Source organism: Aquarana catesbeiana, linkage group LG11, assembly GCF_042186555.1.
Source record: "Aquarana catesbeiana isolate 2022-GZ linkage group LG11, ASM4218655v1, whole genome shotgun sequence".
Taxonomy (NCBI): Eukaryota; Metazoa; Chordata; class Amphibia; order Anura; family Ranidae; genus Aquarana; species Aquarana catesbeiana.
Genome location: NC_133334.1, coordinates 86,313,399 through 86,329,380, shown reverse-complemented (window position 1 = coordinate 86,329,380; position 15,982 = coordinate 86,313,399). Strand labels below are relative to the sequence as shown.

General features: G+C 36.2%; 1 protein-coding gene across 1 annotated transcript in view; it reads left to right on the top strand.

Moving 5' to 3' along the window:
* SIGIRR (single Ig and TIR domain containing) overlaps nt 1-15,982 on the top strand; it is a 48,641-nt gene that overhangs the window by 10,265 nt on the left and 22,394 nt on the right. The window contains exons 3-4 of the mRNA XM_073604688.1: nt 11,467-11,653; nt 12,992-13,122. Coding sequence (XP_073460789.1) covers nt 11,467-11,653; nt 12,992-13,122 — 318 coding nt within the window. The remainder of the gene's footprint in view (nt 1-11,466; nt 11,654-12,991; nt 13,123-15,982) is intronic.

Genomic DNA, 15,982 nt, shown 5'->3' with positions numbered 1-15,982 from the left:
GGAGATTTACTAAAACTGGAGCATGCAAAATATGGTGCAGCTCTGCATAGAAACCAATCAGCTTCCAGGTTTTATTGTCAAGCTGAAGTTAGAAGCTGATTGGCTACCATGCACAGCTGCCTCTTACTAAATACCTTAGACCAGGGGTCTTCAAACTATGGCCCTCCAGTTGTTCAGGAACTACAATTCCCATCATGCCTAGTCATGTCTGTGAATGTCAGAGTTTTACAATGCCTCATGGGACATGTAGTTCTGAAACAGCTGGAGGGCCATAGTTTGAGGATCCCTGCCTTAGGCTGTCTACTTTACAAAAAAGAGGTAATTTAGGGGGTATTTGTACTGACCTGGCATTTTAGGGTCTCAAGAAATGAGATAGGCCATCTGTACATCAGGACTGATCAATTTTCAAATATATATACCATAGTTTGTAGAATCTATAACTTTCACACAGACTAAATAATATACACCGATTTCAGTTATTTTACCAAAGAAATATAGCAGAATACATTTTGGCCCAAATTTATGAAGAAAGATTAGGCATTTGCAGACTTTTATAACAGAAACGTTTTTTTATAAAAGAAAAACATGTACTAAAAATATTTGGTATTTTTTCGCTAATATAGCAAAAAATAAAAACCCACCAAAAGAAAACTCTGTCTCAAAAAATGATACAGATTTCATTTGGGCACAGCGTTGCATGACTGAGTAATTGTCATTCAAAGTGTAACAGCACTGAAATCTGAGAACTGGCCTGGGCAGGAAGGGGGTAAAAGTGTCCGGTATTGAAGTGGTTAAACCTTCATGCTATAAAAATCTACTCAGAATGTAACGGCAACAATAGAATCATGTATTTTACATAGATTTTATATTATGGCAATTTGCCACCATTGAGTTAGCCAAATTTTTTAGATCTCTCCTTGCACCCTTTGGGTAGGTAACCTGAAGGTCCATGGAAAGCACTTCCAGTTCATGCACCTGAACCATATGGCCAAATCACAGTGTTATGATTTATTTTCAAGCACTAAAATGATGTTAGACCTCACGCTGCAGCTAAAACAGCCTTCACTCTTTTAGGAAGACCTTCCACAAGATTTTGGTGTGTGGGAAACTCTGCCTATTCAGCCAAAAAAGCATTTATGAGGTCATGTACTGTTATTGGATGAGAAGATCAGCTTTCCAATTCATCTCAAAGACCATGGTTGAGGCCAGGACTTTGTGGAGGTCATTAGAGTTCCTCCACACCGAACTCATCTAACCATGTCTATATGGAGCTGGCTTTGTGCGTAGGAGGACAGTCATGCTGGAATAGAAAAGGTCCTTTCCTAGACTCTTACCACAAGGATGTAGGTGCACAATTATCCAAAGTTTCTTTGTTTGGTGTAACAATCAAGAGTGTCTAAACCTAAAAACAAAAATGTAATATATTGCAGCTTACCAATCCTTGAATGTAGTGGCTGCATTTTTTCTTTTTTTAGGCTTTTTTTTCTTTATTTTCATCTGGTGAAACATTTTCTGTCTTTGGGCTTGTTTACACTTGTGGTTGGAAGGGTGGTTAAACAGGCAGTTAAACCACATTTTTACCACCCCCAACTGCTCCCCATTAAGCTGTCTCACGTTTTAAGCAGTTACAGCAACATTTTTTTTTACATAAATTAAATAAAGGTTCATTCACAGTGTGTATGGTAATTTTTGTTGTGTTGCCCCCTGGCAGCCGACCAAAATTCTAATGTTACTGACAGGGTTATATACATGCTGTTGCATTCAGGGCTGTGGCAATTAGGCATGTGCAAAATTAAAAAATTCGTTTCGTTTCGTTTCGTTTTAATTCGTTATTTAATTAATTTAGTTTAGTTAGATTCGTTAAATTCATTAAATTCGTTTTTCAAATCAGTTTCGTTTTCGACCGAATTCGAAAATCGGTCGAATTCGAAAATATTTCAACCGGATTCGATATTATTTCAACCGCATTCGAAAATATTTCAACAGCATTCGAAATTATTTCAACTGTATTAGAAATTATTTCAATCGTATTCGATAATATTTCAATCGCATTCGAAAATATTTCTACCAAATTTGATAATATTTCAACCGCATTCGAAATTATTTCAACTTTATTCAAAATTATTTCAATCGGATTCGATAATATTTCAACCGCATTCGAAAATATTTCAACAGCATTCGAAATTATTTCAACTGTATTAGAAATTATTTCAATCGCATTCGAAAATATTTCTATTTTCGAATTTGATAATATTCAGATAATATTCCTCTTCAGCAAACCAGAAGAACGCTGCATGGTTTCGCGTCACCATGGCAGTAAAAGCTGTGAGAGGGATTGAGCGCACCCCAGACTGCATCCGTCATTGGTAAATAAAAATGATTACATTCTCTTTCTCTCTCTCTCTGTGTCTCCCAGAGGCATATCTAGTGAAAATGGCACCTATGGCAAGCACTGAAACTGCGCCCCTGTCAAAAAAAAAAAAACAGCTAATAAAACTACAAGTCTTTAACCACTTCAGCCCCGGAAGAATTTACCCCCTTCCTGACCAGAGCACTTTTTGCGATTCGGCACTGCGTCGCTTTAACTGAAAATTGCGCGGTTGTTTGACGTGGCTCCCAAACAAAATTGAAGTCCTTTTTTTCCCATAAATAGAGCTTTCTTTTGGTGGTATTTGATCACCCCTGCGGTTTTTATTTTTTGCGCTATAAACAAAATAAGAGCGACAATTTTGAAAAAAACGCATTATTTTTTAGATTTTGCTATAATAAATATCCCCCAAAAATATATAAAAAAACATTTTTTTTCCTCAGTTTAGGCCGATACGTATTCTTCTACATATTTTTGTTAAAAAAAATCGCAATAAGCGTTTATTGATTGCTTTGCGCAAAAGTTATAGCGTTTACAAAAGAAAATAATAATAAATATATATATATATATTATTTTTTATTCTATTCTGTTCTATTGTTACTCTATTCTATTCTATTCTATTTCTTTCTATTCAAATTTGAATAGTAAAGAATAGAATAGAATAACAATAGAACAGAATAGAATAATATATATATATATATATATATATATATATATATATATATATATATATATATATATATATATATATATATATATATATATATATATATATATATAATATTTTATTCTATTCTGTACTATTTTTTTTCTAATATATATATATATATATATATATATATATATATATATATATATATATAAATATATATTATATATATATTTTCTGATCTGATCTATTGTTTTTCTAAGATATTATTTTCTATTCTATTTCAATTCAATTTCATTCTATATGAAATTCGAATTTCAGAAATTTTATATATATATATATATATATATATATATATATATATATATATATATATATATATATCATAGAAAAACAATAGAACAGATCAGGAAAAAAAAAATTATATACATCTTTTGAAATTCGAAATTCATATAAAATGAATTCAAATTCGAATAGAAAAGATTAGAATAGGAATACAATAGAACAGAAAATAATCTAATATATATATATTATATTTTATTCTATTCTGTTCTATTGTTTTTCTAGTCTATTTTCTTTTCTATTCGAATTTGAATTCATTCTATATGAATTTCTAATTTCAAAAGATGGTTATATATATAAATATTTTATATATATATATATATATATATATATATATATATATATATATATATATATATATATATATAAAACCATTTTCCGAAATTCGAATTTCATATAGAATGAATTTGAATTCGAATTGAAAAGATTAGACTAGAAATAGAAAATAGACTAGAAAAACAATAGAACACAATTGAGTAAAATATTGTTTTTCTAGTCTATTTTCTTTTCTATTCGAATTCGAATTCATTCTATATGAAATTCGCATTTCGGAAAATGGTTTTATATATATATATATATATATATATATATATATATATATATATATATTACCATTTTCCGAAATTCGAATTTCATATAGAATGAATTCGAATAGAAAAGAAAATAGACTAGAAAAACAATAGAACAGAATAGAATAAAATATAATATATATATTAGATTATTTTCTGTTCTATTGTATTCCTATTCTAATCTTTTCTATTCGAATTTGAATTCATTCTATATGAATTTCGAATTTCAAAAGATGGTTATATATATAAATACTTTTTCTGCAGCAAAAAATTTCATTTTCCGAACCGATTTTGGGGCCCCGTATCTCAGGGCCACTTGGTGCTAGGAACCCCAAATTTGGTGTGCAAACCCAGTGGAACTGGTACCACAACATATCCAAAGCTGAAGTTCCTAGCACTAAGTGGCCCCGAGATACGGGGCCCCAAAACCGGTTAAGAAAATGTCATTCTCTGCTGCAGAAAAGTGCTTGACATTTTCTGAACCGAGTTTGGGGCCCCATAGCTCAGGGCTACTTGGAGCTAAGAACCTCAAATTTGGTGTGCTAACCCAGTGGAACTGGTACCATAACATATCCAAAGCTGGGGTTCCTAGCACTAAGTGGCCCCGAGATACAGGGCCCAAAATCGATTCAGAAAATGTCATTCTCTGCTGCAGAAAAGTGCTTGACATTTTCTGAACTGATTTTTGGGGCCCTGTATCTCGGGGCCACTTGGTGCTAGAAACCTCAGCTTTGGAAATTTTATGGTGCTAGTTCCACTGGGTTTGCACACCAAATTTGGGGTTCTTATCACTAAGTGGCCCCAAGATATGGGGCCCCAAATTCGGTCAACTGTGTCCATCTGCAGCAATGTCATTTTGGGACCCTTTGGGTTCAGAGACCCCAAATTTTGGCTGCAGCTAGGGGGCATCTAGGAACCCTTAACTAACGAGCTTGAAGTTCAGGGGACCTATGGCTGCAAATGGGCACAGTGATGCTGCAAATGGGCATTGTTGACCCTCTTTTCCACCTACAGTAGCTGTGCATTTCTCACCCTCGTCTTATACTCGGGTCAATAAGTTTTTCCCATTTTTTTGTGGTAAATTAGGGCCTCGACTTATACTCGGAACGACTTATACTCGAGTATATACGGTATATATATATATATATATATATATATATATATATATATAACCATTTTCCGAAATTCAAATTTCATATAGAATGAATTCAAATTCGAATAGAAAAGATTAGACTAGAAATAGAAAATAGACTAGGAAAACAATAGAACAGAATTGAGTAAAATATAATGTGTATATATATTATATTTTATTCTATTTTTTTTCTATTCTAATCTTTTCTATTCGAATTTGAATTCATTCTATATGAATTTCGAATTTCAATAGATAGTTATATATAAATAAATATCTAATATATATATATACATACATATATATATATATATATATATATATATATATATATATATATATATATATATATATATATATAAAACCATTTTCCGAAATATTCAAATTTCATATAGAATTAAATTGAATTTAAATAGAATAGAAAATAATATCATAGAAAAACAATAGATCAGATCGGAAAAAAATATATATATATATAAATAACCATTTTCTGAAATTCAAATTTCATATAGAATGAAATCGAATTTGAATATAAAAGATTAGAATAGATTAGAAAATAATAGAAAAGAATAAAAGAATATCATAGAAAAACAATAGAACAGATCAGGAAAAAAAAATTATATATATATATATATATATATATATATATATATATATATAACCATTTTCTGAAATTCGAAATTCATATAGAATGAATTCAAATTCGAATAGAAAAGATTAGAATAGGAATACAATAGAACAGAAAATAATCTAATATATATATTATATTTTATTCTATTCTGTTCTATTGTTTTTCTAGTCTATTTTCTTTTCTATTCGAATTCGAATTCATTCTATATGAAATTCGAATTTCGGAAAATGGTTATATATATATATATATATATACCGTATATGCTCGAGTATAAGTCGTTCCGAGTATAAGTCGAGGCCCTAATTTACCACAAAAAAATGGGAAAAACTTATTGACCTGAGTATAAGACGAGGGTGAGAAATGCACAGCTACTGTAGGTGGAAAAGAGGGTCAACAATGCCCATTTGCAGCATCACTGTGCCCATTTGCAGCCATAGGTCCCCTGAACTTCAAACTCGTTAGTTAAGGGTTCCTAGATGCCCCCTAGCTGCAGCCAAAATTTGGGGTCTCTGAACCCAAAGGGTCCCAAAATGACATTGCTGCAGATGGACACAGTTGACCGAATTTGGGGCCCCATATCTTGGGGCCACTTAGTGATAAGAACCCCAAATTTGGTGTGCAAACCCAGTGGAACTAGCACCATAAAATTTCCAAAGCTGAGGTTTCTAGCACCAAGTGGCCCCGAGATACAGGGCCCCAAAAATCAGTTCAGAAAATGTCAAGCACTTTTCTGCAGCAGAGAATGACATTTTCTGAATCGATTTTGGGCCCTGTATCTCGGGGCCACTTAGTGCTAGGAACCCCAGCTTTGGATATGTTATGGTACCAGTTTCACTGGGTTAGCACACCAAATTTGAGGTTCTTAGCTCCAAGTAGCCCTGAGCTATGGGGCCCCAAACTCGGTTCAGAAAATGTCAAGCACTTTTCTGCAGCAGAGAATGACATTTTCTGAACCGATTTTGGGGCCCCGTATCTCGGGGCCACTTAGTGCTAGGAAATTCAGCTTTGGATATGTTTTGGTACCAGTTCCACTGGGTTTGCACACCAAATTTGGGGTTCCTAGCACCAAGTGGCCCTGAGATACGGGGCCCCAAAATCGGTTCGGAAAATGAAATTTTTTGCTGCAGAAAAAGTATTTATATATATAACCATCTTTTGAAATTCGAAATTCATATAGAATGAATTCAAATTCGAATAGAAAAGATTAGAATAGGAATACAATAGAACAGAAAATAATCTAATATATATATTATATTTTATTCTATTCTGTTCTATTGTTTTTCTAGTCTATTTTCTTTTCTATTCGAATTCGAATTCATTCTATATGAAATTCGAATTTCGGAAAATGGTTATATATATATATATATATACTGTATATACTCGAGTATAAGTCGTTCCGAGTATAAGTCGAGGCCCTAATTTACCACAAAAAAATGGGAAAAACTTATTGACCCGAGTATAAGACGAGGGTGAGAAATGCACAGCTACTGTAGGTGGAAAAGAGGGTCAACAATGCCCATTTGCAGCATCACTGTGCCCATTTGCAGCCATAGGTCCCCTGAACTTCAAACTCGTTAGTTAAGGGTTCCTAGATGCCCCCTAGCTGCAGCCAAAATTTGGGGTCTCTGAACCCAAAGGGTCCCAAAATGACATTGCTGCAGATGGACACAGTTGACCGAATTTGGGGCCCCATATCTTGGGGCCACTTAGTGCTAAGAACCCCAAATTTGGTGTGCAAACCCAGTGGAACTAGCACCATAAAATTTCCAAAGCTGAGGTTTCTAGCACCAAGTGGCCCCGAGATACAGGGCCCCAAATTCAGTTCAGAAAATGTCAAGCACTTTTCTGCAGCAGAGAATGACATTTTCCGAACCGGTTTTGGGGCCCCGTATCTCGGGGCCACTTAGCGCTAGGAACTCCAGCTTTGGATATGTTATGGTACCAGTTCCACTGGGTTAGCACACCAAATTTGAGGTTCTTAGCTCCAAGTAGCCCTGAGCTATGGGGCCCCAAACTCGGTTCAGAAAATGTCAAGCACTTTTCTGCAGCAGAGAATGACATTTTCTGAACCGATTTTGGGGCCCCGTATCTCGGGGCCACTTAGTGCTAGGAACTTCAGCTTTGGATATGTTTTGGTACCAGTTCCACTGGGTTTGCACACCAAATTTGGGGTTCCTAGCACCAAGTGGCCCTGAGATACGGGGCCCCAAAATCGGTTCGGAAAATGAAATTTTTTGCTGCAGAAAAAGTATTTATATATATAACCATCTTTTGAAATTCGAAATTCATATAGAATGAATTCAAATTCGAATAGAAAAGATTAGAATAGGAATACAATAGAACAGAAAATAATCTAATATATATATTATATTTTATTCTATTCTGTTCTATTGTTTTTCTAGTCTATTTATATATATATATTTTTTTTTTTTCTGATCTATTGTTTTTTTATGATATTATTTTCTATTCTATTTAAATTCAATTTCATTCTATATGAAATTCGAATTTTGGAAAATGGTTTTATATATATATATATATATATTAGATATTTATTTATATATAACCGTCTATTGAAATTCGAAATTCATTTAGAATGAATTCAAATTCGAATAGAAAAGATTAGAATAGAAAAAAAATAGAACAGAATAGAATAAAATATAATATATATACACATTATATTTTACTCAATTCTGTTCTATTGTTTTTCTAGTCTATTTCCTATTTCTAGTCTAATCTTTTCTATTCGAATTCGAATTCATTCTATATGAAATTCGAATTTCGGAAAATGGTTTTATATATATATATATATATATATATATATATATATATATATATATATATATATATTTATTTATATTTATATATAAATATATATTTATATATATAACCATTTTCCGAAATTCGAATTTCATATAGAATGAATTCGAATATATATATATATATATATATATATATATATATATATATATAAATTGTTATTTTCCAATCTATTTTCGAATTCGAATTTATACTATTCGAAATTCGAATTTCAGAAGATGGTCATATTCTGTTGTATTTTATTAAATTCTATTAAATTCTGTTCTATTCTTTACGATTCTTTTATGTTTATTCTATTGTTTTATTATTTTATATTCTATTTTATTGTATTTTTTTTTTAGAAATCAATTTATATTTTTTCTAATTCGATTCGAATTTGTTTTCGAATTCGAGTCGAATAGATTTCGAATTTGTTTTCGAATCGAATATATTTCGAATTTGGTTTCGAATTCGATTCGAATTCGATTCGAATTTCGGCCGTGGATTTTCGATTCGAAACATTTCGGATTCGTTTAAATTCGTTAGTATTGTAATTCGGTATTTCGGATGCATCCGAATGTCCGAATAATGAAAATTTCGTCCGAATTTCGATTCGGAACTAAACGAAATGCACATGTCTAGTGGCAATTTTAACTTGGGCTGCAGCGTTTGATAGAAGAGCCCGAGAGAGCTCCGGAAGGCAGATGGATGTCCCCTCCCGCTGTTTGTAAAAGCAATCTAGCCGCTGGTTAGCCATTAGGATTGCTTTTATGAAACAGCCAATCGCTGGCTCTAAAAAACAGTACAGAGATGATACCTGCAGGCATCACCGCAGTATTACTGCTTGAAGTCCAGCAACATACGGGTACGTCATTGGTCAGTAATACCCATTTGATGTGAAACTTGGGCTTGCTTTTTCTGCAGAGATGCTCAATTCTAGGTGCAATGTGAAATATAAAGTGTACAGGGGTTCAGGAGGGGACATTATGGTGGGAACAGGGCACATTGCATCAACTGTGGGTATAGAATAGTGTATATGGAGGTTTTGATTTGCATGTGTTTTTTTTTTTTTTTCTTTTTTGGGTTGAACTGGATGGACTTGTATCTTTTTTAACCAGATTATGTAACTATATATACACGAGGGCAGGGCACATTACATGGCAACAGAGCACATTGAGTGTGGGCAAGGCACATTACGTGGCAACAGGGCACATTGAGTGTGGGAAAGGGACATTACGTGGGAACAGGGCCCATTATGTAGGAACAGGGCCCATTACATGGGAACAGGGCACACTACGTGGGAACAGGGCACATTATGTGGGAATAGGATCCATTACGTGGGAACAGGGCACATTATGTGGGAATAGGATCCATTACGTGGGAACAGGGCACATTACGTGAGAGCAGGACACATTACGTGAGAGCAGGACACATTACGTGAGAGCAGGGCACATTACGTGAGAGCAGGACACATTACGTGAGAGCAGGGCACAAAATGTGAGTGCGGGGCACGTTATATGAGAGCAGGGCACATTACATGAGGGCAGGGCACCTTACATGAGAGCAGGGCACATTACTTGGGAGCAGGAGGATTATGGGGCACACAGCAAGGCTCATTACATTGGGCACACAGCAGAGTACATTATGGGGCACACAGCAGGGTTTTCCTTCATATGCAGAACATGGCAAGGAAGCGGCTGTGATCATTCCTCTTGTGGCACGCTGTTCCCCGCCGGTCCCTCCTCCCTTTCTGTTCATCTCAAGTAATGGCACCTAGGATGGACAGGAGGGGAGGAGGGGCCAGTGGGGAACAGTGGAGAAACTCCTTGCTTGCCTACACTGCTCTGCATACGGGGGATGTGATCTACCTGTCAGTTACCTGTGATTGACAGGTAGATTGCGGCAACACCCCTGGAGACCTCTAACAGAACCCTAGTATTCTGCAGAACCCTGGTTGAGAAACCCTGACCTAGAGACTGATTTATCAGTTCTGGATAGTATGACTCTTTATAATAAGTGATAAATTCTGTCACATTACTTGAAAAAATGTCATGATGTGTAGCCAACATTGTAACAGGCACTCCCCGTAGTCCAGTTTATTTTTCAAACTGTACAATGGATCATTTCACAATATCCTAGATCAATGGATTTACCTTATATTGTGATATACTATATAATAAAAGGGAAGACAACAGAGAGATAATAATTTAGCTGGGAGTGTGCACAGTACACAATTCATTAAAGGTCATGGCTGTGTACTGTGTTTAATTATTACAACATTCCAAACCCTGAACACTTCTACAACCCCCAGAAACTCCAGTCAGAGACATTAGGTTTTTGGAAAGACAAGGCCCAGACCAAGTGTAGACAAATGTGACAGGAGTGCTGAATGGGCCCCCTGCAGCGTGGGGCCGGGTCGCAGTTGCGACTCCTACGACCTCTATAGTTACGCCACTGACTAGAGTAGCTCAAACCATAGATATACAGAGAGGAGCACTGGGCCAAAACCTGAATAAAGAGTCCAAGATAATTGTTGAAAAAAAATTAACATAAAAAACAGCCAATGCATTTTGACTCCCCCTTGGATGGAATCAGAGAAAACAGTAACTTCACAGATCTATACAGGTACTCAGAAAAGAAAAGAAAAAATCTCCACATCTAACATTTATCTATCAAAAACATTAGGCATCCCAGACTCATCATCTGACCAATCAGAACTGCAACTTCAATGCAAACTATTTGCCAAGTATAACTCGTAAAGCAAGGGCTTTCTTACTTGCTGATATAGAAACTTCCAAAATGTGAGACCAAGTATGTTCAATTGAGATATGCTGACCTTTTTATTAATTTTCCATGAATATACATACAAATATATATATATATATATATATATATATATATATATATATATATACATTTAAATTCTAATTCTATTATCTTATAATGGTTGGAATGAATGCTCATGTCTCTCTGCCTCAACAGCCGCAGAATGTGGGACTCTGCCAGTCTTGATTGCACCATCTTCTGGAGAACAGGAACTATGGCCACACCTGGGCTCCAGTCTGTCCCTGAATTGTACACTGCGATTCATTGACTCATGTAATGCTACCCTAACCTGGCTGAAGAATGGAAACCCGGCCCCAGAGGTGTACAGAGAACAGAGTTTCTGGTAAGAGTCTGGATTGTGGATTCTGGATGGTTTACAGAAATCACTGCCAAAAATCGAAACTTTTATGCTTATATACACTTTACTAGTGAATAACTGGTGAACAAAAACTCCGCCCCAGTCCGTACCTTTCTGTTTCAATAGGTTTTTGATTAAACAAGCAATATATTATCCGAGTACAAATGCTTACTGTATCTTTGATTATACCAGTACATATCTTGACATGGAATACAAATGAATTAGGAGTATGAATACAACAAGTAGTCACATTTGTAAGCGGGGGTTAGTACCCCTTTTAGGGAAACCCTTTCCCCAGGGTTGTAGGAAAGGTTATAGGAACTCCCCCTTGTACATTGTCATGTTATCAAGGAAATTTACCCTTGTTAGTGCAAATAAAAAAAGTATCACAAACAGTATTCAATTATTCTTGCTGCTCAGTGAGAGTTATGTTCCTTTCGTTGTTGGTTGGTAGCCAGAATGCTCCTTTTTTGTGGTCAGTGGGAAGATTACCCCTTACATTGGGGCTCAGTGGGAATAATACCCTTTAAATTGGTGAACAGTAAAAATGATTTCCCTTACACTGATGATCAATGAGAAGCATGCCACTTACATTGGTTGTCAGTGGGAAGAATGCTTCTTATACTGGTGATCAGTGGGAAGAATGCCACTTATATTGGTGGTCAGTGGGAGAAATTTTTCTTACATTGGTGGTCACTGGGAAGAATTCCCCCTACATTGGTGATCAGTGGGAAAAATGCTTCTTACATTGGTGATCAGTGGGAAAAATACCCCTTACATTGGTGGTCAGTGGGAAAAATACCCCTTACATTGGTGGTCAGTGGGAAAAATGCCCCTTACATTGGTGGTCAGTGGGAAAAATGCCCCTTACATTGGTGATCAGTGGGAAAAATGCCCTTTACATTGGTGGTCAGTGGGAAAAATGCCCCTTACATTGGTGGTCAGTGGGAAAAATGCCCTTTACATTGGTGGTCAGTGGGAAAAATGCCTCGCTGAAGAAGCTAAGACATCACTTTTTTTAGTGGTTACTAGAAGAAAGGATCTACTGGAGTGACATTGATGTTGCAGGTCAGTTACTCACTACTCAAGAAACCCCCTAGCAACATCTAAAGACAACCTAAAACTTCATGAAAACATGATTGAGAAAGGATTTGTATTGTTTTTTTCAAAAACTGCAGCAGGATTATCATATGGGGTCAGTTTAGGTGCAGATATTGTTTAGCTGAGTTTCTCTTTAAGCATCAAGGATTATAGAGTATAAGACCAGAACCTATGTATACACTAATTTAATTTAGTTGAATAATAAATAACCTTTCCTTCCAGGAATAGCCTCAACAGCTCTGAAAGGTTCCTTACCAGCATCTTGAATGTTAATCTCACCACAGAAGAGGATTATGGGAACTTTACTTGCCAATTGCAGACCGTTAATGCCTCATTTACTCTTCACAAATCTGGTATTTTACTATTGTAAATTTTTTTGTGTTCTCTGGAACAATATTGCAAGACTATTTACCATATTTTACATTTTTTATTATATTTTAAGAGAGAGGGAGGATTATAACTCTTCTTGAGTTTTTACTGATATCTAGGGCTCCGATAGGGAGGTTCCTCCTCTCTTACTTTTCAGGTGACAGAAGTTTCACCATTCAAGAAGAGTTTTCACGTCTCCCTACTATAGTAAAATGCATTTTTATTTCCATCTGTAACCCTTTTGCAGACTTTTAACCAATAATGGTGACACCATTGTAACCGAGACAGTAAATGACAGCAAAGCTCTCTGACGAAGCCCGGGGTAGCAGTAAAAACCCAATATAGGTTGTAATCCTTTCCCTCCCTCTCTATCCAAAACTGAAAACTTTTGGCCAAACATACATATTAATGTGCAATTCTATTTGCTGTTTTTAATACTGATTGGTTCAATGAGAAGTCTGATTTCCTATAAAGTAAAAATAGAAATATAGAAAAGTGACACCAGACAAAAAGACTGAGTAGTCCATCAAGTCTGCCTGATTTTTTTTTCTTTTTTTTAAATATGTGTTTTGTTTTTTGTTTTTTAGGGGTTTTTTTCATTAACTTTTTTGTGTGTAGATCTATGTTTGTCCCAAGCATGTTTGAAGCCATTTACTGTTGACTGTCTCTCTACCTCTGCTGGAAGTCTATTCCAATAATCTACTACCCTTTCAGTATAATAATGCTTTCTAAGATTAGTTTTGAACTTTCCTCCAGTTAGTTTGAGGTCATGTCCCCGTGTTCTTCATTTTGGTTTCATATTGAAAAAAACTGCCTTCCTGGACCTTATTCACCCCCCCCCTTAAAGTATTTAAAGGTTTCAATCATATCTCCCCTTTGCGTTCTTTCCTCCAAACTGTACATATTAACCTCTTCATGACCACGCTATACCCGAATGACAGCTACAACGCACGCCTATTGACGTCCCCCCGTGATCGTGCTTCCCGCTCGCTCCCCTGCGGCGCACATCGGCAGTGATTTGTGATCGGGGTAAATATCCAATAACAGTAGCTCTTTACCATGTGACCAGCTATGCCAATCACATCTGATCACAGTGTCAACAGGATTTGCCAGGTATTGGCAATCTTCTCCTCACACTGACAGCGCGTGAGGAGAGGAGAACTGATGAGCGGAAATACACACAAGAGACATCTACACTGATAATCAGGGCAGCCCTTGTGCCTTGATTATCAATGTAGCCTGAATCAGTGCCACTTATCAGTGCTCATCTATCAGTGCCAGTCAGCGCTGCCTTTAAGTGCCCATCAGTGCTGCCTATCAGTGTCCATCAGTGCTTATTTGTGCCACCTATCAGTGCTCATCTGTCCCACCTATCAGTGCCAGTCAGCACTGCCTATAAGTGCCCATCAGTGCTTATTTGTGCCACCTATCAGTGCTCATCTGTCCCGCCTATCAGTGCCAGTCAGTGCTGCCTATAAGTGTCCATCAGTGCTTATTTGTGCCACCTATCAGTGCTCATCTGTCCTGCCTATCAGTGCCAGTCATCGCTGCCTATAAGTGTCCATCGGTGCTTATTTGTGCCACCTATGAGTGCTCATCTGTCCCGCCTATCAGTGCCAGTCAGCGCTGCCTATAAGTGCCCATCAGTGTTTATTTGTGCCACCTATCAGTGCTCATCTGTGCCGCCTATCAGTGCCCATCAGTGCTGCCTATCAATGCTCATCTGTGCCGCCTATCAGTACCCATCAGTGCTGCCTATTAGTGCTGCCTATCAATGCTCATCTGTGCTGCTTTCAGTGTCCATCAGTGCCGCCTATCAGTGCTCATCTGTGCTGCCCATCAGTGTCGCATATCAGTACAGCCTAATCAGCGCCTCCTCATCAGTGCACATCAATGAAGGAGAAAAATGACTTATTTACATAATTTGATAACAGAAACCCCCCCAAAAAAGTCTAAATTTTTGGGCTTAATGTGTTTGTTTAGCAAAAAATAAAAAACAATGGCAATTAAATATCAGCAAAAGAAAGCTCTATCTGTCTGGAAAAAAAAAAAACAATTTTGGTTGGGTACAGTATTGCATGACTGCACAATTGTCATTTAAAGTACGACAGGGCTGAAAGCTGAAAAGTGGCCTGGACAGGAAGGGAGAGAAAGTGCCCAATAGGCAGGTGGTTAAGTTCCTGAAGTCAGTAAGGTCATTTAGATTACATACTTACCTTACCAACGTCTTCCACATCACTACCCTTTTGGGAAAATTCCTGAGGAATGCAGAGGACCAAATATAAAGACACTCCAGTGCATTTCAAGATTGTCACTTCGCAAAATTTGGGCTGCTCTGTATTTCTCAGGGAGGTGACATCAATTTTTAGGTGCAGTAGGCACAAGACAAGTATAAAATCTGTTTGCTTTACGGGTTCATTTTGCACTTACTTTCAACAGATGATTTTCATGATTTTAACAGGGGGTAGTGGGCCCAGACATTATCAGTGGATATTGGATTTAATGCGAAGACCGTTTAATACAGGGGCGTCCAACCTGTGTCCCAATATAAAATCATAAACGTATTTGTTGATGTTGATTTTTGGGGGGAACGCATTTTCACTTAGAGAACCCATGTGGCCAAAGAAATACTTTACAGTGTTCCCTTACTGAACTTTTATAAGTTTTATCTTCCAAAGAAAAAAAATCCTATTTTTCACAATCACGCCTTATTATTGTTATCTGTTTTTGGCAGCACCTATATTTTTGAGCAACTATTTTCAAGGATGAAGCGCACAAAGGGCAAAATTAGAACCAAAATATCTGATGAGCACCTTGAGAATTCATTGAGAATTGCTACTCCAT